This window comes from Toxotes jaculatrix, chromosome 13 (assembly GCF_017976425.1).
Source record: "Toxotes jaculatrix isolate fToxJac2 chromosome 13, fToxJac2.pri, whole genome shotgun sequence".
In the NCBI taxonomy this organism is placed as follows: Eukaryota; Metazoa; Chordata; class Actinopteri; family Toxotidae; genus Toxotes; species Toxotes jaculatrix.
The window spans coordinates 3,782,008-3,804,227 of NC_054406.1; the positions used below are offsets into that span (position 1 = coordinate 3,782,008).

At 43.7% G+C, this 22,220-nt stretch overlaps 2 protein-coding genes across 2 annotated transcripts; one reads left to right on the plus strand and one right to left on the minus strand.

Annotated features, from left to right (window-relative positions):
- Positions 1–889: 889 nt before the first annotated feature.
- eloa (elongin A) lies at positions 890–10,289 on the minus strand. Its single transcript, XM_041053879.1, has 12 exons — positions 10,195–10,289; positions 7,900–7,956; positions 7,327–7,439; positions 5,705–6,276; positions 4,220–4,551; positions 3,432–3,543; positions 2,762–2,914; positions 2,093–2,190; positions 1,683–1,863; positions 1,396–1,528; positions 1,148–1,308; positions 890–1,048 (listed from the first exon to the last, which is right to left on the minus strand). Exons 1-12 carry the CDS (start codon positions 10,264–10,266, stop codon positions 987–989), a joined length of 2,046 nt encoding a protein of 681 aa, XP_040909813.1. The 5' UTR covers positions 10,267–10,289; the 3' UTR covers positions 890–986.
- A 920-nt stretch (positions 10,290–11,209) lies between these two features.
- Positions 11,210–21,715, plus strand: klhl43 (kelch-like family member 43). Its single transcript, XM_041053155.1, has 7 exons — positions 11,210–11,374; positions 16,383–16,989; positions 17,137–17,285; positions 17,607–17,953; positions 18,898–19,197; positions 19,278–19,453; positions 19,727–21,715. Exons 2-7 carry the CDS (start codon positions 16,676–16,678, stop codon positions 20,523–20,525), a joined length of 2,085 nt encoding a protein of 694 aa, XP_040909089.1. The 5' UTR covers positions 11,210–11,374; positions 16,383–16,675; the 3' UTR covers positions 20,526–21,715.
- Positions 21,716–22,220: the final 505 nt, after the last annotated feature.

The window sequence follows — 22,220 nt, forward strand, 5'->3', positions numbered from 1 at the left end:
TGAAAGCAAAAGTTTGACATACTCCTATCTGCTTTCTTGTCGAGCGTTAGATGAGAAGATCAATGTCCGTCTGCGCTCTCATATGAAGCTACAAGCAGGAGCTGGTTAGCTTGTTGTTGAATAGATGTTACTTTATACTAGTGGCTGATGCCTCTTTAAAACGAGTGAAAGAAAAATAAAATACCTGACGATATTTAGATGCTACATACTTTTGCTCAATTTTCAGGCACAGAGGGGTAAAATAAAAAATCATTTCTTAAATAATCCTTTAAAGACTGAATAACACCAAAAGAAAATCTGTCAGGGTTCAACAGCAGTGCAGAAAAATGAAGATTTCTGACACAGTTCATCAGAAACTGTGACCCTGCTGTGTTTGGAAATTGGAAAAAAGGCAGCATCTAAATATTGTTAGAACTGAATTACGTTAATATCCTCGATCACTTAATTCATAACGTGTTAACTTCTGAGCCAGGCTGACTGTTTACCAGTTTCCAGTCTTTATGCTATGCTAAGCTAACTGGTTGCTGCTTGTCGTTTCATATTTATCGTACACACAAGAGACTGGTATCAGTCTTCGCATCTAAATCTCAGCAAGTGAATAAGGGTATTTCCCCAAATGCCAAACTATTTCTTTAAAAAACAAAAAAAAAGTAACAGACTTTGTGTTTGTGTCCTTTTACATCCTGTAAAAAGTTGGCGACTTAATTTTCTTAACACAGACGTCACACCCTTTCACCGTCATTTATGATTTAAATACTTATCTGAAGAGCCCCAAAACAGATGCCACCACTTAAATAAAAAAAAAAAAAAAAAATACATTTTTCCACCAATACTGTAAAGATCATATGATATGTGTGTGGGTGAAGATGACGGTGTGTGTGTGTATATATGTGTGTGTGCAGAGATGAAGGGGCCTCCAGTAAAATTTTGCTAAACTTAAATTAAAAACAGTTGGAATTCATAAAATACATTCAGTCTCTTTCACACTATCGGCGGGAGAATCTGTTCTTGAACGCTTTGATAGTTTTGGCCATCATGGGGGCGATTTCTGAGGGGAGGAAAGAACAGTAGATGATCCATTAGATTTAAAAGGAGCTGACATTCCAAAAATCTTTTTACGATCCTGAACATTAACACACACACTTACTTTTGACCTGTGGCTTGTCCCGGGCAGCGTGTCCTCCTCCTCCTCCTCCTCCTCCTCCTCCACTCGGTGCTGAGGAGCGGGACGAGCTGGCAAGAGGGTTGTGCTGGGAGGAAGAGGAGCGACTGGATTCCCCAGAGTAGTCCATGGAAGCTGGCCTTATTCTGAAAGACACAGGAAGGGGAATCAAACCAATGTGCCCAAATCAAAAACTACAGAAAGTAAGTGGTGGACTGGATGTAAATACTGACTTAATGGGAGCTGCAGCTGCACTGGAGGCGGCTGTGGACGAACCACTGGTGGTACCGAACTTCTCCTGTCGGCGGCGAACGTCACGTGGCGGCTTGGCGACAGAGTTTACATACGCCATCTTAACCTGCCGCCCTGCCAGGAGAAAGACAAACATTCAAAGACCTTTATTAATAAACATTCAGCCTTTTAAAATACAAGGTTTCATCCAACGTGCTACTACAGGTCTTATATCTCTGTTCTATGCAGCATAGAAATCCATTTTGTTCTCATGCACAGCGTTCATTACCTTTGGGTTTGTTGGCGTGTGCAGAGGTGATGTTCTGGGTGAGCATCCTCAGCCGCTCCTCGCGCTCGTCGTGCAGCCTCAGGTACATTTCCCTCCACGACTCGTACTCCTGAGGAGACTCACGCTTGAAGTCCCGGTTACAGTGACGCATCCACAGCTCATCAGAATCCTCCGTAAAACACTGAAAGAAGAGGAAAGCGGAGACATTTTTCACAAGTCAGGGGTTATTATGTAAAGGAAATAGAGAGCAGTCGACCCGATGAAGGTTCCACTGTGACTGATTAACTGGTCAGAGCATGCAAAGAGACAAAATCAGGGTTTACAGGCTGCCCGCACGCTTCCCCCATCTTAAATGGTGACACCTTGTGAGGACATTTTGGCCGATGTCAGTGATTGCATGTGCGTGTTACCTGGTTGCTCTGCTCGATACGGTACAGCTGCTCTGGCGTACATCGCTCCAGAACCGGTTCCAGGATGTCAAATGGCACTCCTCCCACCTCAGCGATGGCTGAAAGAGCACAGAGACAACAAACTGTCATACCTTGTGCAGCAGCTTTCATTTGTTTTTACCACTCTGGGATACCGCGTGGGTGAAGTGTTGGGTCGGGGAATGACCACAGAGAAGTACATATTGACTCTCAAACATTTGTCCAGTGTCCTTGTAGATTTTCTGTTTATCTTTTATCCGTTGCGGTGAGCCCTTCCCATCCACAGACCACACTGTGGACAGTTTCCCAACAGAAAGTTGTCCCAATGAGAAATGTCTGACATCGTGGTCTGCAGATGTGGATGGTCCAGAGTGAGACGGCTCTGGAAAAGACTCCATTCACCTCTGCTGCACTGATGAAATTTCAGGGACAAATCTCAAACTGAATCTAACTATATAAATGACTAGATATCACTAGAGAGAAGCAGGAAGATTATTTAATTCATTATAGTGTTTACATTATGGTATACAACCATGTGAGGACACTGAGGGTGTGTGTGAGCGCTCCACTGCCACCTGCTGGGAGATGTGTGACTGTTGTAGCTTTGTTGCTCATAGTCTGAACACAGCAAAATGCAGCAGCTCCACTCACAGTCAATGTTGTTCTGCAGCACACGGATGCACTGCTCGTACAGAGTCATCATCTTGGGCAAGTAAGAGGTCTTCGATCCTGAGTAGACCACCATCTTGGAGTTGAACCGCTTCCCTGTGAACCCGGCGTCCTCCTCATCGTTGTAGACGGGAACTGAAAGTAAAGACGGAAGGGAGTGAAAGTCAGACAGATTGACACAGAGCAGGGAGGAACAGTTACAGATATGCTGACAGTGACGAGGACATGATCCAGAACAACTTCATGAGGATTTGCATGAACGCAAAAATTCACTTGGTTGTACATGTAAAACCTAAATTTTGAACCCAAATTATATAAAGATAATCCGAGCATCTGTGCAGTGAGAAGATTACAAAAACAAATCACTGAAATGAGCAAAGACATTGGTGAACTTGTAGGAAAATTTACAGGAAAATTCAGGCGGTAGCGACTCATGTGCTCACCTCGCAGAATTTTCTGAAAGCAGAGAACTGAACTTAATATGCCCATTTAGTGCACACACACAGGGACTTAATGGCACAAAGAACACAATAAAACTTGGACTGGAAGTTACACTGGATTGCAGCTGGTTTAAAGAACAGTGTCTGCAGAGAGCCTTGTGACCTTTAGAGGAGATTCAACATGAATTTTCAGATTAAGGTGAGGGCATTACCTTTACGTCTCTGCGGGGACAGAGGCGTGACGTCGATGGAGGGCAGAGGTCTGTAATTGGGTTGAATTGCTGGCAGAGGGATTTCAGGAAGAGTTGGAACGGCCTCAACCACCTGCACACAACAATGCACTTACATCAACAAGCAGGATCTGCAGCTTTTCAAACTAAGGGTTATGAAGATAAGAAATGACATAACTGGGGGGGGGGGGGCACGAGGTGAAACCGGGCTAGCTGTTTGCCCTGTTTCTTTTCCCCTCGTCTTTATACTAAGCTAGGCTAAGCCATCTCCTGGCACCAGCTTCATGTTTAAAGGGACAGACACGAGGGTGGCACGTTATCAACCTCCTCATTAAACTCTCGGCAAGAAAGCAAATAATTTTATTTCCCAAAATGTCGAACCTTTAAAGTCAATGACAACTAATTTTGGACATGTTGTGATAGAAGTGGAAGAGAAATCACAAAAAGAGACTTGAGCCTCTAAGGTTGATGTGGCCTTTAAAATCTACAAGGTTACGGCTCATCTCTGAAGTACCTGCACCATGAGGTGAGCTGCTGTTGCTAGGAGACATGATTCTACAAAATAAAAGCACAGCTTCGGTTCCTGCAGAGAGACTGACAGGCTCAAGGCTAAATGATCTCATCAGATTTTCACTTTTTAAACAGACCGGGCTCAACTTTAGAGCTGCAACAACTAGTCAATTAATCAAGTCACTGATCAACAGAAAATGAATCGTCAACAACTTTAATAATCAGACATCAGACAATCCAAACTCTGCGTGTGTTCTTACCCTTTTGCGTTTTTCCGGCGCAGCAGCTGATGAACTGGAGCTTGAATGTGGCCTCTTGGTACTCTGAGTGCCGTTCGCCTTGCTCACTTTGGAGGAAGAGGAGGAGGAGGAGGAGGGGGTCGCAGGCAGCGGAGGGGTGCGTGTATGATGGGAAGACGACGTGGAGGAGGAGGAGTGAGACGGCCGACTGTGTGACGACGACGATGGCTTCTTCTTCTTCTTCACAGACGTTGGGGCATCGTATGTGAGGAAGGACTCGAAGGACATGGTGGGAGTCTCAAAGTCCTCTTCATCCTCCTTGGATGGAGAGTCCTTTGGTGCTCGTGATCGCCCTGGAAATAAAGAAGACGCAGTGCATCATGGGAGGTCAGGATCCCAGACTGGAACAACAGAAAACCTTCAAATTTAAGAAAGTTCAGGAAGCTTTTGAAGGAACATTTTTGCTTAAAATATTATTTTAAAATATTTAAAAATCAGCTACTGTAGCTAATGTTTCACATTTATGTCAAAGAATGTACACATACACAGAAGCAAACAGATGAAGCAAAACATTTCATGCTAATGTGACCAATATTCTCTGTTTTACGTCACGGTTTTATCATTTCCTGTCAACACAGTTACTCAACACTGAACCTACAGAGTCTCCGTTAACTAATACAGGATGTTTTTCTCTGCTGTGGCCACATTTGTGATCCAGGCTGATAAAACACATTGTTTCTGGTGCACGGAGCTGCACAACTAATTGTATCACAACCACATAATCAGTATTTTGGCTTCTGCAATTAATTAAAATTGATCAAATGCAATGATAAAGCTCTGGAGAATCAAGACAAGTGCAAAGTATTCACAGGGTTTTGAAATCTCTGCTATCTAAGCACAAACACTGTAGTTTTAAATCCTTTATATTTTGTTGTAGGCTGTGCTATAACAATCAATTATCTTTTGTTGAGCAAAAGCTCAGGCTGTTAAAATCATCTTACTCTACGTTTTATTTACTCTGAGTGAAATATTCAAATACAAAAGCTGCCGCTTTTGTGGCTTCACCATTCAACCATCAAAAGGAAATATTCTAAATTACACTGGGCTAAATATATTTGGTATCTTTGGAAACTCTGGGATCTCCACTAGAATGTCAACCAAAGTTCTGTGAGCTTGAAAAGTTTTTGGCTCCAAAGTGTGAGTTTGAAATTCAAATGGAAAATCTGCTGCTAATGAAGGAGCTAATAAAAGGTAACATGTCATTGAAATGAGAGTGAAGGACGTCTGCCTGTAATCAGGATGGCAGCTAAGGGAAAAAAATCGTCTCGCATCCGGCAAGTAGATTAAAAGATTCTGGCACTGATAAAACAAAACAGAAACTTGTTGTAGACAGAAACGAAACAAGTGACGAAGACAGGCAACACATACTCACAACCAAAAACTGGGCCCAGTAAGACCATGATACTGGTTTAATCGAGAAACACAGATGTTCAGACAGACACTCACCATCATCTCCTCCTTTCTTCTTCTCTTCCCTCTTGCTCTCATGTGTGGTGGACTTCCTGCTGTGTTTGGCAGGTTTCAGTACTGGACTCTGCTGCCTCTCTCTGTCTGCACCACGCTTCTTTCCTTCATTGCCTTCTCTTCCTCCTCCTCCTCCTCCTCCCCCTCCTCGATCACTACTCGTCTGTGCGTGGCGTTGCCGTCGTTCCTCGTCCCGGTCCCTGTGTCGGTCACTGTGGTGGTTCTTGCTGGGCTCTCTGCTTGGTTTGGCGTGGCGGACTTCTTTGCGAGGGGGAGGAGGAGGAGGACTGGGCTCAGGTTCAGGCTCAGGGCTCTCATACTCGTCTATCCGGTAGCCTCCTCCCTGTGGGGGGCTGTACTGCTCGTGTTGTGGAGGCGAAGGCGAGTAGTTGGTGTGGTAGCCTCTCTCCTCTTCCTCCTCTTCCTCTTCCATGCAGGAGGGCTCTTCCTCAGGGGAGGGCTCCCGGGCGTGTCTGTGGCCTCCTCCACCTCCTGCCTCTGGGCCGCGAGAGTGTGTGTGCGACCGAGAGGCCTCTTTGGCGTGGCTGTTGGGCCTGAAGGAGAAAGATGAAGAAGAAGACTGAAAATGAGCCGTCTGCAAGTTACAATATTCACTCAACTACTGACCTTATACTTTGTCACTACCACAGTTACAAATGACTTTGCAGAATGAAACTTTACACACAAAACGTGATGAATCCGTAGGAGCGGAGCATAAACCTGTTTTGTGAGTAGTTCAAAAACAACAATATTAAAACAGCAACTTAACACCAGACTGAAAAGCAGTGTTTTTGTTGTTGCACCCGGCACCTCTGATGGGTGTGGTCGGTTGGAGTTGGAGGTGTGCTTTCGCTGCACCCGTAACCACAACCAACAGTGATATCACAGCATCCTGGAGTACACCTGTTCATTAACACAGCACAACGAGGAATTAAACCACTGGAGATAAGACTTTCGGAGGGTGTTGAGTTAGTAAACACTTCTCACAGATTCACATATCGATAATTAATAAGCAGACGGATAAGGGCACCAGATCAGGACTGTTCCTGTTAATAATACCACAGATAGAAAACTCTGCTATACAACTGTACTTTAAGTAGCTAACTACACAGTTTAATCTCTTCTAACTTAAAACGTATTCAAACACACAGACACCATATCCTTGACCTGGATGACAGACAGTTTCAGAAGAGGTGGACAGTTCAATATTCCTATGTAACTGATTTCTGTCTCACATACAAGGTGAAAGCTGCTGTTCTCCACGAGCATCGTGTCCACAGTATTACTCTACCAAACACGCAGAGCAGAATGACTCAGCTTCAAAGTGAGTAGCAAGGAAATGTGTAGTGTTTATTAAAACACATTTTTTTCCTCCTCTTAGCAAAGAACAACCTGGCTGACTGGCCCGTGTGCAGTCGGTGATTAAGAGTCATAAATGAACAGAGCTTAAGGGGCCACAAGCCAAAAAGCCGTTCAATCTCCAGAGTATAAGGTCAGTGCATGAACAGAGACATACAGTTTACAGACGCATGAGAGCGAAAACACGCACTGCTCCATTCCTTATTACTGTTTGCATGTTGAGGCACAGGTATTCAGAGCGTTACCTGTCCGCAGATTGAGGAACCAGTTTCTTCCATTTGGCTACGAGGCTTTTCGCCACCTCTCCAGCCATTTCATGTTTCCTGAAAGAGTTCACAGTCTTCCCCACTCCAGTTTCCTACGAGAGAACAGGAAAAAGTCAGTGCACGGACACTGACTGCTCGTATTTACCGCTCGTCTTACTGTAGGTGGATATCACATGAGAGGTGTCTGACATTTAGTCTGCATGTGTTCATTTTACTTTTACAGCTGTTATCATATCTTGGGCAGCTTCGGCCGAGTGATCTAATTGGTCAGAGACATGTTCAGGCTCTGCAGATAACTGCCATAAAATCTCACAAGCTGAGTGAGCAGGGCATTTTTGTTCCCAGCAAACCTCCACTTCACTCTCAGGCCGTATGAAGCAGTCATGGATTAAACGCCACGCTCGAGAGCATCAGCAGGTCACCTGAGCCTCTGCAGTTTAAACTGTTTCACTACTGTGGCGTCACTTTCACTTTCTTGTTTTTCGTTTCCATCGGCAGAAATTCTAGTTTGGAAATCGAGAGGATTTCAACCATGAATCAACAAATACTTACCACCAGTATGTCCACAGTCATGGGAAGTTCTCCGAGTCTTTTCAAGGTCTTTAGTAGCTGCAAATTGAAAAAAAAAAACACAAAGCAAATTATTTAAAGAGGCGACTCTGGCACTAAGGTGGATGAATAATCCTGATTTTCAGTGTTAATTCTATCACGGAGGATTGCACAGTTTGACTTTTTATGAGTAGCAACCACTGCTTTGGCATTTCTATTATTTTATTTGTATCGATAGACTAAAGATAAAAAATCATCATCCTTTTGATGATTATTATGGGCTGGCAGACATGATGAACCAGTCAGTGACTGATTTCAGTTCATGTCAAAAACAGAGGCTCCTTACTAGATTATCTTTATGGAAAAAAAACAGCACAGGGCACAGGCACAGAGAATAAAAATAAAAGTGACAGAAGATTCCTTTAAAAAAAATGGTGAATAAAAGATACTTGACTATTTAAGCTGTATCTGACACACTGTATGTCATCACAGAAAACACATCTTAATGATGACTACAGTTAATTCATTTTAAGCACATTCTCATATCTGTACGCACGTATGGAGGGTTTGTAGGCAGGTTTCAATATCAGGATGATTTACATGAAAATATTCTCAGATGTGCAGCACCTTTGTACTCGTTTCATTTTCTTGTAAAACTCTCTGATCAAAAGCATGTGCACCTGGGTGCTTTAGGTTACAGCGGGAGTTGAGTAGCTCTGTCTGCTCTTTATATCAGATATTATTCTCTCAGTCACATTAAACATGCAGCGGAGACTGAATAATGTCGTGGCCTAACGGAACAGGTCTGTAGTAAAAATCAGTGACCTGCGATTTCACTTTTTATTCATTTATTTGTTTAAATAAATGGAGGTGGAAACCGGATCGTAGCTCACGGTGACCAAACCTGTCACGCAGATTATGACTGCTTTGTTTTGGGAAGCACTGACACATCTCAGCGGAGAAAGTAAACAAAGGGATGGTCGGACGTCGTAAATTATTATTATTATCATTATTATTATCCGCTTTCTGAATTTCAGTATTTTAACATCAGACCCCAGAGAACGGGTCAACACGAACACCTGTGCTGAACCTTTAGTTAAATGAAATCAGTTCAGCATGAGAGGCCTGGAGTCGGTCTAACTGTCAGTACTTTCCGCTTTACGATGGTTAGCTGGACGGCTAACGGCTACTCTGGCCCGGAGTTTCATTGTAAGATGAAATATGCTGTGGTTCCTGTTACTGTTTCAGTATCAGGCAGAATATCTGTGGACAGGTGCTGCACCTGACAGGTGTTCCTCTTAGCTAAAAGCCGGTGTTAAACAACTACGTTATAACAAGTTAAAACCCCTTGATTATCGTGACGTCCGCGTGATGCTTTCAGGGGCTGTCGGAAGTGTTGGATTTCTGAGATGAAACTTTTTCATCAAAGTGTCCAAAGTATTAAGGTGAACAATTTTATTTTTACTGCATCATATGAGACCAAAAATTAGACATACATATCTGTCCACCCAAGGGATGATTTTTATAGTGACGCAAGTTTTTGAGTGTTTGTGCTACTCAGACATATCCCATCCCTTACAATGGCAATACGTATTCTAGACTCACATTTTGGCCTCTAGAAACTTGTGATAGACATTTGTGCTTACTTCCAACATTTTATGGACTGTGCTTATATGATTAATTATTGTGATAGACAGCATGATGAAATACATTATTTAACTATTAATCTGTATTAGAGCTGAAATGCAAAAGTCGATTAATCAATTATTCAATCGACGGAAAACAATTTTAGTAATTTTTACGCAAAATTATCAAACATACACCAGTTCTTAGGCTGTCATGCTTTGTTTGTTATACCTGACAGTATACTTCAGTTTTGGACTTAAGGTCGAATAAACTGAGTGATCAGCTTCAGCTGTGGGACTTCATACCAGGCATTTTTCACTATTGTCTGAAAGTTTGTATCTGAGAAAACAATTGCACATTAACTGATAATAAAATAAATTGCTAGTAGTCGTGAAGCAAAACAACTACTGCAGAAAATTATTACTGCTGTTTAAAGATTACTATGATTAGTATTCGCGAATCAAAAAAAAAAAAAAAAAAAAAACTCAAAGGTTTTCAGAAGTCGGAGCCCGACAGCGGACAGCAAACGCCACATTTAAAAAACCGTGTCGACTCTCGGGGAACTGTCGCGGCCGCGGCTTCGTTTCGACCTACAGAAGCGAACCGCCGCGATTCGGGGGACGGTCGGTGCTAAAGACCAAACCTGTCCGTCCCCACCTGTAGAGCCGTTACCTTTCGAGGCTCCGGGTTCTCCAGGAGCCGGGCCTGAAGTCTGTCCACTGTTTCCAGCAGTTCCTCCGCCATGTTTACTGCTGGTACCCTGTCGCCCGGAAACTACTTCATCCTGACTGAACACAGGCAAAAAGAAGAGGTTCCGCTAGATGAGGGTCCGCTATGAGCAGCCGGACACGGGCGTTTTCACAGCACGTTTAAAAATAAAATTAAATAACTCAGCTTCGACATGTACATCTACTGATAACTTATTTTTTAAATCTGGGACAAAGCTGAAGTTTGTTAATTAAAATAAATAATTATGAAAGACGGACCACGTCACCACGTAGCTCACGTCCACGCATGAACACCTGTTCGCTTGACGTCAGTAAAAACGCTGAGTTAGCTGTCTTATAATTTAGTCCAGTATTATAAAAACACATTTTTCCTTCTTCTTCAGAATAATATAATAATTATAAACATATAGCAGAGACTGGTGGCGACTTTTAGGTTTCAGAAAACTCTCAGTGGATTGATTAATAAATTAGTCAGCAGAAACCTAATGGCCAACACCAAGCACAAGTACCAAACATTTGTTGAATTTAAACTCCACAAATTTTAGGGTTTGCTACTTTTCTATTTTATATTATTGTGAATTTAATATCTATTGGTTCTGAACTGTTGAGAGGACAAAATAGTTCGTTAAAATAATATATATTCTGACACTTCAGAGGATAAATCATTAACCACCTCACTGGAAAAACAATTGATTTACATGTTTTAAATCTATCTGTACAGACCCCTGGAGAGAGGCGGGGCTCAGGATATTTTTGGAGGGGAGGGCGACGAGGGGTGCCTGTATTTGGAAATGGAGGTGGATGCTGAAGGTGGGAGGTGGAAAATGAAAGAAGAGGGTGTGATGTGAGCTCATGGAGGCATTGCTGGAGGTTGGAGGGTTTGCCTGAGGGGGTGGGGGGGTGAATCATACGTCACAGCTCTGGTTGGGACCCTGATTTCCCTCTGTTACTGACACATACACACACACACACAGCACTCTGACAGAGGACAGAGGGACAAAGCAAAGAGGAACCTGTGAGAGAACAACAACAAAGAAAAAGAAAGAACGTAGAACAGAAACCAAAGAGAGAAGCTGAGAAAGCAAAGGAAGGGAAGAAGAGCGGGAATCAGGCAGGAGAAAGAGGTAAAATACATTTAATTTTATTACTGCTTGTTGAGGTAAGAGGAGTTTCTAACTTAAAGGACCAAAGCACTTCTGTATCTTAAAATCTCCACTTGCACTTTTATTTCCATTTTAAATTCCTTAAATCTCCCAGTTGTTTTACACGGACAGTCACACCTATGCATTGGAGAAGATAGAACCCACATATCTCATGCTATTGTCATATAAAGTAGACATTTATAGTAAAATTTATTTCACTACTGAATGGAAACAGTGCGGAGCTGTTGCCAGTTGCTGTAGGGATATTACTACTCTGATATACTTTCCAGTCCATAGCTGTAAAACACACACACACACACACACACACACACACACACACACACACACACACACACACACACACATACATGTTGTGTGGCTCAGCACCTATAAATAACCTCATAAGACAAGCAAAGGAATTCAGCTACAGCCACAAAGAGATAGATGTGGTGGGGAGAGATGCAGAGTGGTGTTTTGTATGTGGTGGACAAAATAACAGAAACACTGTGCACATGGCAACACTGCGTGCTGCAGCTGGAAATGGTGAAAAACTCTTAAAACCTACTGTACACCACCTGCTTGGCAACAAACAGGACTCATCCACTGCACTCTCAGCTGGTTACATTTTGTAATAAACATCAAATCAGAACAATAAAGACGCTCAGTGGATGAGAAACAGAAGAATGTGGTTCTGCTGGGCAGTTCTCCAGTGTGAAGGCCACTGGTTATATCATTTTGTTTGGAAAAACAGGTGTTGTGCATTCTGCAAATACAGCTCGAACAAAAGCTTCACTCTCCTTAGTGTTAGTTGTCACACAAATTTGTGCTTGTCTGCAAAGCCTAAAGCAATCAAAGCAGATTCATTCACAAGAACTCTGAGGTCAATGTCTAAAAATAAAATGTAGGGGCCTCTGGTGCTTAGATTACCACCCCTCTTCTTTTCTCACTCACTAGAACATTTTATATTCCAGTAGTTTGAATAAAGATGCACACAAATCACCACCTGGCAGCATTACGCTCTGCTGATTCTCTGTTTGCACCTAATGCACTGTTAAAACCACTGAGGAACAAGATTTTCTCTCCAGAAGACACAGAATGTCCATTAGATTTCTGAGGACACATTGTCAGATTCATTACTGTGACTTGACTTAATATAACTGAATGATAATAATGTTAAAAACAAAAGACGAGGTGACTGGGTTGCAGCCAGAGCGGCTTAAGGATGTAAATAAATCCAAACCGGTGCACAGAGATTTAGGTGTGAGGTTATGATCAACCATCTGGGTTAAAACGCTGGCAGTGATTCAAACTGAAGTTTATTTCTGTCCAGCTGGTTGTTTACATTAATAGCTTTCAGAGAAATCTATCACACATGTGGGCTAAATTTTTTTTTTTTTTTTTTTCAGAATAATCTGGGAACTCAGGTTGTCATTTTGTCACCAACAGTCATCACTTAAACTCCTCACAAACTTTATTCTTGTTCAGGTATCTGTTGGGTATCTGGGTCAGCAGACAAGCATCTGACATCTGAGACCTTTTGGAGTTTGGTTACATTTTCAAAAACCTCATGGCTCCAGTTTCTCATATAGGAAAAATCAGAATCTTCTTTATTGGCCAAGAATGTTTGTGCTTACTAGGACTTTTACTCCTGTTTCCATTGGCTCTCAGTGTACAAAGTGTGCTGAAATAAATATGAAGTGGGTCATGTAATAAGTTTCTTTATGTATTGTAGGTGGCTATGAGCAGTATGTGGTTGGTTGTCCCTTGTAGTCTGTACTCGTGTTGTTTTGTGGCTGAGCCAAACCAGACAGTGATGAAGTTGCAGAGAACAGACTTGATGATTGGACGGTAGAACTGGATCAGCAGATCCTGAGGCAGGTTGAACTTCCTGAGGGGTCCTGCAGGACCAGTCTGTTGAAGGACTTTGTGACCAGAAATGCGACGACAACAGAACTGTAGTTAATGAGTCCTGAGTAATTACTGTAGTTAATAATTGTAGTTACCGAGTAATTAGTGCCAAATTATTCCATTCTTTCAGGAACCTTTTAAGACAATTCAATTTACAAACCTGGTAAAATAAGGCTTTTCAAGAGCATTTATCCATTGTTCTAACAACAACAACAGGAACGCAGTAAAACAAGCTACAAATACATTAACTCCATGTCTTTAATCTGTTTTTCTCAGGTTACCAATGTTGTTTTGAAAGGAGATGCTGTTGTTGGATACAGTATATTTGTCGGTGATGATGATGATGATGATGATAATGATGGTGGTGGTGAAGGTGGTCATGGGGGTGGGGGTGAGATCTGGTTCCCATTTTGGTGGATGACCAAGCAGCTGCTCCCTGCATTAACCTTGGTCCCAGATATTTCTGACGGCTGATCCATGCAGAGCTAAGATTTATTTTCATGCCAATAAATACACTTTGAAATATATCTACTTTATCTGAGTATTTCCATTTTATGATACTTGTATTCCAACACATTTCAGAGGGAAATATTGTAGTTTTTTTACTGCATTAAATTTAGCTGAGAGCTATAGTTACTATTTAATTTTCAGATTAAGATTTTATCTCCTCATGACCTCTCCTAAGGGCGGGATCCACCCCTAGGTTTGGAACCACAGGACTAAACTACTGAGATCCAGGGAGTTTAGTTCTGTGGACATTGATCTTTTGAATGTGTACTTTTGCTTTTGATACTTTATTAGTACCTTCACTGATTATCTGGATTAATACATCTCTTATATTTTTGAGAAAAAGTAGAAAATAAGAAGTTTTTTATGAAACAAAGTCCATGGAGCCTGTGGTTATTAGGATCATTGCACTGCCTTCTAGTAAAAACAAAGACATTAGATATTTTTTTTATCTTCCCTGTTGTTTTTGGGTCAGTCAAATATGTTTTTTATCACCATCCTCCCCCTCTCTGTCACCATATGGCACTAACGCTGAATTTATCACCTTCCCACATGTTTTTAACGGCTCTGTGCTGCTGTGATCATCAGACAGAAAGGGTCACATTCACAGAAACCTTGGCACAAACCTACTAATCCAAACGTTTGAGGAGTGTGTTCATGCTGCATGACTTTAGATTACGAAGAGTCTCTGATATAACGAGGTTATCCAGTGTCCGGTATGATGGACGTTGCAGTTTCAACTGTTTTAAAGGGGATTGCAACATCCCAAGTAGCCTATACCGTCTGTAAGAGTGAGCCCCTCCTCTTCATATGACACCGACAGCAGCTGCTGCTGCTCTGTCCTGTACGATCCTGTCTCCTGTCCATGTGTGGAGCCTGTTGGCAGGCGAGCCAATGGGTGCTATTTAAAAAGAGCCAAGTTCAGACACAGAGCGAATGAGGAGGGGTGGAAAGAGAAACATTTGTGGTCACCGATGGCTCAGTTGTTGGCTTTGGACAACTTTTGCCATGAGGACAGAAGTTTACAACTAAAGTTACAACCAAACGGGAATTCTGATTCGCTGACGTTCGGGTTTGTGAGATTCAGGTTTCAGAAGCAGTGACACTGGTAGTGCCATTATTAATGATGCCAGTGTTATTTCAAATGACTTTATTAAGAGGAAGATCAGCCACCTTTTGGAGAAAAACACTGAGAAACAAGAGTTTTCCAACAACATTTAAACGTTTCCACCTCTGGAGCCAAGCTGCTAGCATGGCTGGAAACGTGTTTACAGATTTATACCTGAGTGGTATTTTGTCAAAATGTTCAGCTGGAGCTTCATTTTTGTGCTGTTCATCCTCTGCTGCTTATTGGAGAGCTGCTACTTTTTTGTGGGACATGAAAATATTTTCTCAGCAGAGTTTCAGTTTGGACCTGATGTTCAGGGTTTTTATTCTTTTTTTTTTTTTTATTGTTTTTCAAGTCAAATGACAAAAAAGACACAAGCACAAGAACAGAATTGTCCAGTTCCTCCCATGTACTGTATGTCTCCTTCACATCCAGCACAACAGATACACAACCAAACCCAAAAGACACAAAAAGTACAGAAAACAGTACTGCAGAAATTAAATGTTATATCCATTATAAACTCCATGCACGCCGCTTCTCCTGTTTGTTTATTCCAGCCCTCCTCCACTCTCTGCATGTCAGCACTCTGACGCGATCCCCACACACTCTGTTGCCGTCCCTCCTCTGCTCAGCTCGGCCCTGGTTTGCAGACCTCGGCTCATTGCGAGCGTGAATAAGATTCCCCAGTTGCTCTGTGGGTGAAATACACACAGCGTGTGAAGTGCAGCAATAAATGCAAACCACAAGCCCGACCCTGAGCTGAGTTTCATTTCTGGGCAGACTCGCAAAGGACACTCGCACCTGTCGTTCACACTGCTACCAGCCCACAGAGACACAGGGTTTGTCTGTGATCCTCAGATGGATTTAGAAAAGGTGTTGATGCCCAGTGTGTTCTGTTGTTTGTTGGTCAGAGATTAACAGAGAAATGTGCATCTGTCAATGGCCATTGGTCACCGTGACACAATACAGCGATTTGGTTGTTTATCAAGAGTGCAACGTTTGTTTGGAACAACTTTCTCTGTAGTAGAAAGTTTTTTCTGTTTTTTCTGATTAGTGTTTTCTTTGGCTCAACAGCTTGTTAAAGAAGAAAAGAAAAGAACAAGAAAACCAATTTTTAATTCTTATAGTGGGTTTGTGCATGAAAGTTTGAACAGTTTTGATTATTTTAAATGAGAGATTTCTGTTTGAGCTGTTATTATCTGAGCTTATCTCACTGGGGGACCAGTTAGAAGCCTTTTAATCAAAGTCTGATGACAGTTTTGGGCTTGTTTGTGTTCATGTTGTCAACACTGTTAGTCAAATCTGATCAAATTACACAGAGTCACCAGGCCATAGATTTTCATAGGGTACTGACATTAACGGAAAGTTTAAAAAGACATTCAAATGTCCAGAAACTCTGATATGATGATGCCTTAAGGTCTTGACCTTGTGTCTTTGCTTTGCAAATCTTTTCCCTCTTTTTTTCAGGTGCTGTGTGCTGTGTTAAAGTGAAACCACCGACAAAATCCCAAACCATCTAAACCTACCAGTCCGTCCAATCAGCTCAGGCAAAAATACAACTACAACATCCATCAGAAGGATTCTGCTGTTTTTCTAAGGAAGTCAACTCTTATCTCAGTGTCAGGAAACATTCTCATTTCTTGTTGTTGACCAGTTGGGTTTTTAGAAAGTGAATCAGTGTTTGTGTCTGTCAAGAAGTCAGCTGCGTAAACTTAAGACTAAAACCAAGAAAAGTCAACCCTCCAATCAACACTCACACGATGGCGCCCAAGAAGAAGGCCTCCCGCCAGAAGAAGCCTGCCGCGGAAACCATCTCTCAGGTCGCCGTGGAAACCACCCCGACCCCTCTGAAGGTGGAGAGCCGCGGTGATGGTGTGGTGGTGGTGGAGAGCGGGGTGAAGAAGATCGAGCAGATGGCGGCGCTGGACATCGCTCAGCTGAACAGCCTCAACCTGCCGCTGCCGCCGCCCGTCATCAAGCCCGGAGAGAGAGGCCTCGGCCTGGGCAGCGAGCTGACACGACCCCTGCACGGCAACGCCCTGCTGGAGGAGCTCAGCAAGATGCGCCAGGAGAAGTAAGATACTGATATATATATCATATTGGAAGACCCTATTTATATAGTTGTATAGTAATAATAATATTTTAATAATAGTATAATAATATGTAATGAAATCTGTTGAATTTCGTCTCACATCCGATCAAACCTTCCTGCCTCCCCCAGGTTCCTGACTGACCTGGAGTTGGCCTGTAAGACAAAGGCCTTTGACGTCCACAAGCTGGTCATCTCCTCGGTCAGTCAGTACTTCAGAGAGATTCTGGCCAAAGATCCTGGCATGAAGCGCCTGGAGCTGCCCTCCCTCTCACCTCTGGGTAGGCCAACCTGGATCAGCCAGTTCAGTTTACACTCGGTCGACTCCAATTAGCTCTCACATCAAGCAGTAAATTCACCCATAAAGCAGAATGAAAGGGGCCCATCCATTCCACCTTACATTCCTACATCCATAGAAGAGTTGAAGGTTTCAGTATAAATGTGTCCATCATTATAAATGCATGTTTATTTTAAATTTAAAGATGTCAGATATTTTACACTTAACTAAATGAGTGTACTTGATTAGCTGTCAGAAAATTAATTATAATAATAGTTCAGTAGTTTAAGTCATTTTTCATGTTTGATGTTCCTTCTGTCTGCAGGCCTGGCCAACGTTATCACCTTTGCTTATCTGGGACGCGTCCACATGTCCCTCTACACCATCGGCTGCACGGTCTCTGCTGCTGCCACCCTGCAGATCCCCCAGCTCCTCAAGATGTGCATGGACTTCCTGCTGGCCGAGCTCAATGTCCAGACCTGCGTCTACATCTGGAACATTGCCGCCGCCTACGGCCTGCTGCCTGTGTGCGACGCCGCCCGCCGCTTCGTCCTGGAGAACTTCGTGCAGTTTGCGGAGACACCACTGTTCACCCAGCTCACCCTGGAGCAGATCTCTGCCTTCCTGCAGGACGACCTCCTGGTGTTGCCTTCGGAGGTCATGGCCTTCCAGGTCAGAGTTCAAAGCTTGAAATCTGTAACTGAAAAATGAGGTTGAAATAGGATACACCATCAGCGTTCTGCATTTCCTTCTGAATTACTTCTTTCACTTCCAGCAGAATAAAATCACAGAAAGTTAGTTTTAATCCAAATTCAACTCAAAGGCTTCTTCACATGAATTAGTGGGAACATAGTCTTAACTTCTCCTATCCAAACTGAGGAGAAACGCCGGGTCTTCTTCGTCGACCCTCTGGGGCTTCCTGCTATTTTCATCCGGACCTAAAAACAGACCCGAGACCAGCTGTTCAGAGCCCAACACAGAGCTATGAATCGAAGCCAGTCAGTCACCTGCAGGTCGACTGCGAGCAGAAAGCACCAAGTATAACCTGCACTGACTGTACGCAAGAGGAGAGCATGTTTATTAATGTACAGCTCCATGACGGACCTAAATAGACAAACAGCTGAGGGGAAGAGAAGAAGTGATAGTTGTATTTATAGACTGGACCAAATGTGAGTCTGTCAGAGTCTGATTGAATATAACTGTTTTTGAATGAACCCAGCAGCTCCGTGTTTGAATGAGAATTTCGGACCCGTCATTGTATGGGTGTTAGATCTATAGGAGGGCTGCGCTCAGAGCAATCAGCCTCTGATCCAGATATTTTTATTATTATTAACTAACGTTTAAATTTATAGTTTTCCCAGTTTGTTTTGTTTTGGTTTGGGTTTTTTTTTGTCTCTTTGCACACATTTAATGATTTAACTACTTCCTATTTTTCACAAGCAGCATTTCCTGTCTTGCTTATTTAACTAAGAATATTATTTATTGATGTATTTGGTTATATTTTTAACCTGATTTATTCCCTTTAGACAGTTTCACAGCTACATATGAAGTCCCTCTTTGTAACTTGTGTTTTACATCATAACACATAACACTCTGTACACTCTTACAATCTGCAGCTGGCCATGAAGTGGCTCGACTTCGACGCCTCTCGTCAGGCTCACGCCGCAGAGCTCCTGTCTCACATTCGTTTCGAGACGATCCCGGCCAGCGAGCTGGTGAGTCAGATCCAGCCGGTGCCCCGCATGATGCTGGACCCTCAGTGCCACCGCCTGCTGGTGGACGCCATGAACTACCACCTGCTGCCCTACCAGCAGAACACCCTGCAGTCCCGACGCACGCAGGTCCGCGCGGGTCAGCAGACTCTGCTCACCATCGGAGGCCGTCCATCTCTCACCGAGAGGGCTCTCAGCCGTGAGGTCGGTGCCTGCGAGGGTGGAGATTTGGGTTCAGAGGTGACTCTTATCTCTACTCACTGACCTTTGACCCCTGTGTCCAGGTGCTGTGGAGGGACCCTCGTGAGGGAGGAGCCGCCTGGCGCCACCTCACCCAGCTGCCGGCGAAGAGCTTCAACCAGTGTGTGGCTGTGATGGACGGCTTCCTGTACGTGGCTGGAGGAGAGGACCAGAATGACGCCCGCAACCAGGCCAAACACGCCGTCAGCACCCTCAGCAGGTTCGGCTGAATGACCAACACACCTGTGTTGTTCCCAGGTCGTGGTTGGTGTTGGTTGGTGTTGATTCTCCTCCACCTCACCTTTTTATAAAGCTCGGCTATTAACATCTAAGACTACAGTTACAAACTTGGTGGCGTATAGTCTCAGCAGGCCTCAAACTGCTTGTCAGATTCATTATATCAGTGATGCATGTTCCCATATTCCCAAAACAAAGTTACACTCCGCTCCTTACATTTCCCTCTAAACAGAGTCTAACCCTTTACCTCCATCAGATACGACCCTCGCTTCAACACCTGGCTCCACCTGGCCAGCATGCGTCAGCGCCGCACCCACTTCTCCCTGGCTGCCAGCGGCGGCCGGCTGTTTGCCATCGGCGGCCGCAATGTGGAAGGCCTGCTGGCCACCATCGAGAGCTACCTGCCCTCCTCCAACACCTGGCAGATGCGTGCGCCCATGGAGGTGCCCCGCTGCTGCCACTCCAGCGCCACCCTGCCCTCCGGAGACATCCTTGTGACCGGCGGCTACATCAACTGCGCCTACTCCCGCTCGGTGGCGTGCTACAGCGTGGAGACCGACACCTGGACCGAGAAGGCCTCCATGGAGACTCCCCGTGGCTGGCACTGCTCCGCCACCCTCGGAGGGAAGGTGTACGTGGTGGGAGGAAGCCAGCTGGGCCCCGGAGGAGAGAGGGTGGATGTGCTCTCTGTGGAGGTGTTCTCTCCGGAGAGTGGAGTGTGGAGCCGGGCCGCCCCTCTCCTGCTCGGTGTGAGCACCGCCGGCCTGTCCCCGCTGGCCGACAAGCTGTACCTGCTGGGAGGCTGGAACGAGGCTGAGAAGCGCTACAAGGCTGGCGTCCAGAAGTACGACCCGGCCACCGACAGCTGGTCCATGGCAGAGGATCTGCCCGAGCCCACAGTGGGAGTGTCCTGCTGCACCCTGACCCTGCCGCCCCGCCACGCCCCGCGCCGGCAGCAGCACCGCAACACCCCGGCCCACGAAGAGCAGCAGCAGGCCGTGAAGAACCGGAGCAGAGAGAACAGCGTTGCCCCATCGCAAACCATCACAGCATAGAGAGAGACATGAAGCAAGGGTTAGACCGGAGGAGAGCAGGAAGGGTTTGACCTCAGGAGAACATCTGGATTAGAGCTGCAACTAATGATTATTTTTATTAGCGATTGATCTGTGATTGATCATTTTTTAATTAGTCGTTAAATCGTTTGGTCTATAAAATGTCAAAAAAAAAGATGATATCCTCATATGTCAAAAACCCAAAGATATTCAGTTTGTAGTGATGGATAACAGAGAAAAGCAACAAATGCTCCCATCTGAAAAATGACTGAAATGCTTTATCAGTCACTTACTGATTATTTTTTATGATAATCAATTAATCAAGTAATTGTTTCCACTCTAATCTAGATCATGCCCGCTCTTTTTTCTGCTCGTGTATATGTGGAAAATGTTATTTAGTATTTTAACACCAAAAAGTGAAAGACAGAAAAGACAGAAAAGAAAGCTTGCATGATCCAAAGTGGTCTCAGGAGGTTTTACAGTGTTTTGGAAAACGAAGGAGAAACAGGTGGATAAGGGATGAAATGGAGAGTGAGGCAGGTGGAGGCAGAGAGGTGATGGATGGAGGGCGATGAAGGACGGAAGGATGGGAACAGTGTCTGTGTTTGAGCGGGTCTGGGTTGAACAAACATCGAGATGACTGTGAATCCACTGGCAGTTTGTGTACAAAGATGTATCTAGGCAGAGAGAGAGTGTGTGTGTGTGTGTGTGTGTGAGACGTGAACACAAGTGTGAATGTGTGTGACAGTGAACAGAGTGAGTGACAGGAGTGTGTGGGCGCTAAAAGAAATGAGCCGTTTCTGATAAACACTGCAACAATAAAAGATTTTTCATCAGCAAACTTGAAAGATTCCTCACGAGAAAAGCAGCAGGCCAGCAATAAACAACCCTGTGTTTATTGTTTTATTTATTTCATGGGTATCTGTTAGAAGTAGTGTAGCTCGAACGAGACAAAAATATTTTAAAAAAATATAGCTGTAGTATTTAAAAAAGTTTTTTTAAGTGCAATGGAGTGGAAGGGCTAAGAGGAGGATGCAATGAGGAGGGCAGAGTGAAATCAACACAGGTGAGATTTAAAAGCAAATAAATGTAAATTAATGTGGAAGCATCCACCAGTTTGCTTCTGAGAAACCTTCAAGACTGAGAAAAATATCCTTCTAAAAAACAAACATAAAAATCTGAAAAAAACGTATTAAAAAATCTGACAAAAATACAAGCTTAAAAAAAAATACCATACAAATGCATAACTCTCACCTGTGTTTGAGTTTTAAAACGTTTGCCATCCTCATGTGTCTCATTTTTACTGAAACTAAAACTACCAACTGAAGAACCAGTGAGACTCCAGCAGGTGAAAAGACAAACTGCTAAGAGCTGTGGACGACACTGAGAGTTAATGATAAATATCATTGTTCATCACGAGACACAATGAGGCTAATCTGGAGCATCTGATCGGCTGAATCCCTCTGTATCGATCTCCTTCTTGGCACTGGATGAGCTCTGTGCTGGTGGTTTCTGTGGGGTTTCACTGAATAAAGCCAATCTAATCAAAACGTGCCGAGACTCTGCCTTTTTATTCTTTTTAATCCAGACTGTGCTGCTGGGAAATGTAGTCTGGCCACAGGAAGAAAAGAAAAGCATGAACCTGCTCTGCTGTTGTATTAAACCACGTCTGAGTCTTGGATCAGGTCCCCGATGGTT

Bases quoted from the DNA above. Each gene is read 5' to 3' on its own strand.
- eloa (XM_041053879.1), bottom strand. From the start codon at position 10,266: ATGGCGGAGGAACTGCTGGAAACAGTGGACAGACTTCAGGCCCGGCTC. The intron at 4,552-5,704 runs GTGAGTGTCTGT...CTTTATTTCCAG, and splicing joins GAAGAAAGGAGGAGATGATG to GGCGATCACGAGCACCAAAG. The intron at 3,544-4,219 runs GTAAGAACACAC...TGTTGTGTGCAG, and splicing joins CGCCGGAAAAACGCAAAAGG to GTGGTTGAGGCCGTTCCAAC.
- klhl43 (XM_041053155.1), top strand. From the start codon at position 16,676: ATGGCGCCCAAGAAGAAGGCCTCCCGCCAGAAGAAGCCTGCCGCGGAA. The intron at 16,990-17,136 runs GTAAGATACTGA...TGCCTCCCCCAG, and splicing joins AGCAAGATGCGCCAGGAGAA to GTTCCTGACTGACCTGGAGT. The intron at 19,198-19,277 runs GTCGGTGCCTGC...CCCTGTGTCCAG, and splicing joins AGAGGGCTCTCAGCCGTGAG to GTGCTGTGGAGGGACCCTCG.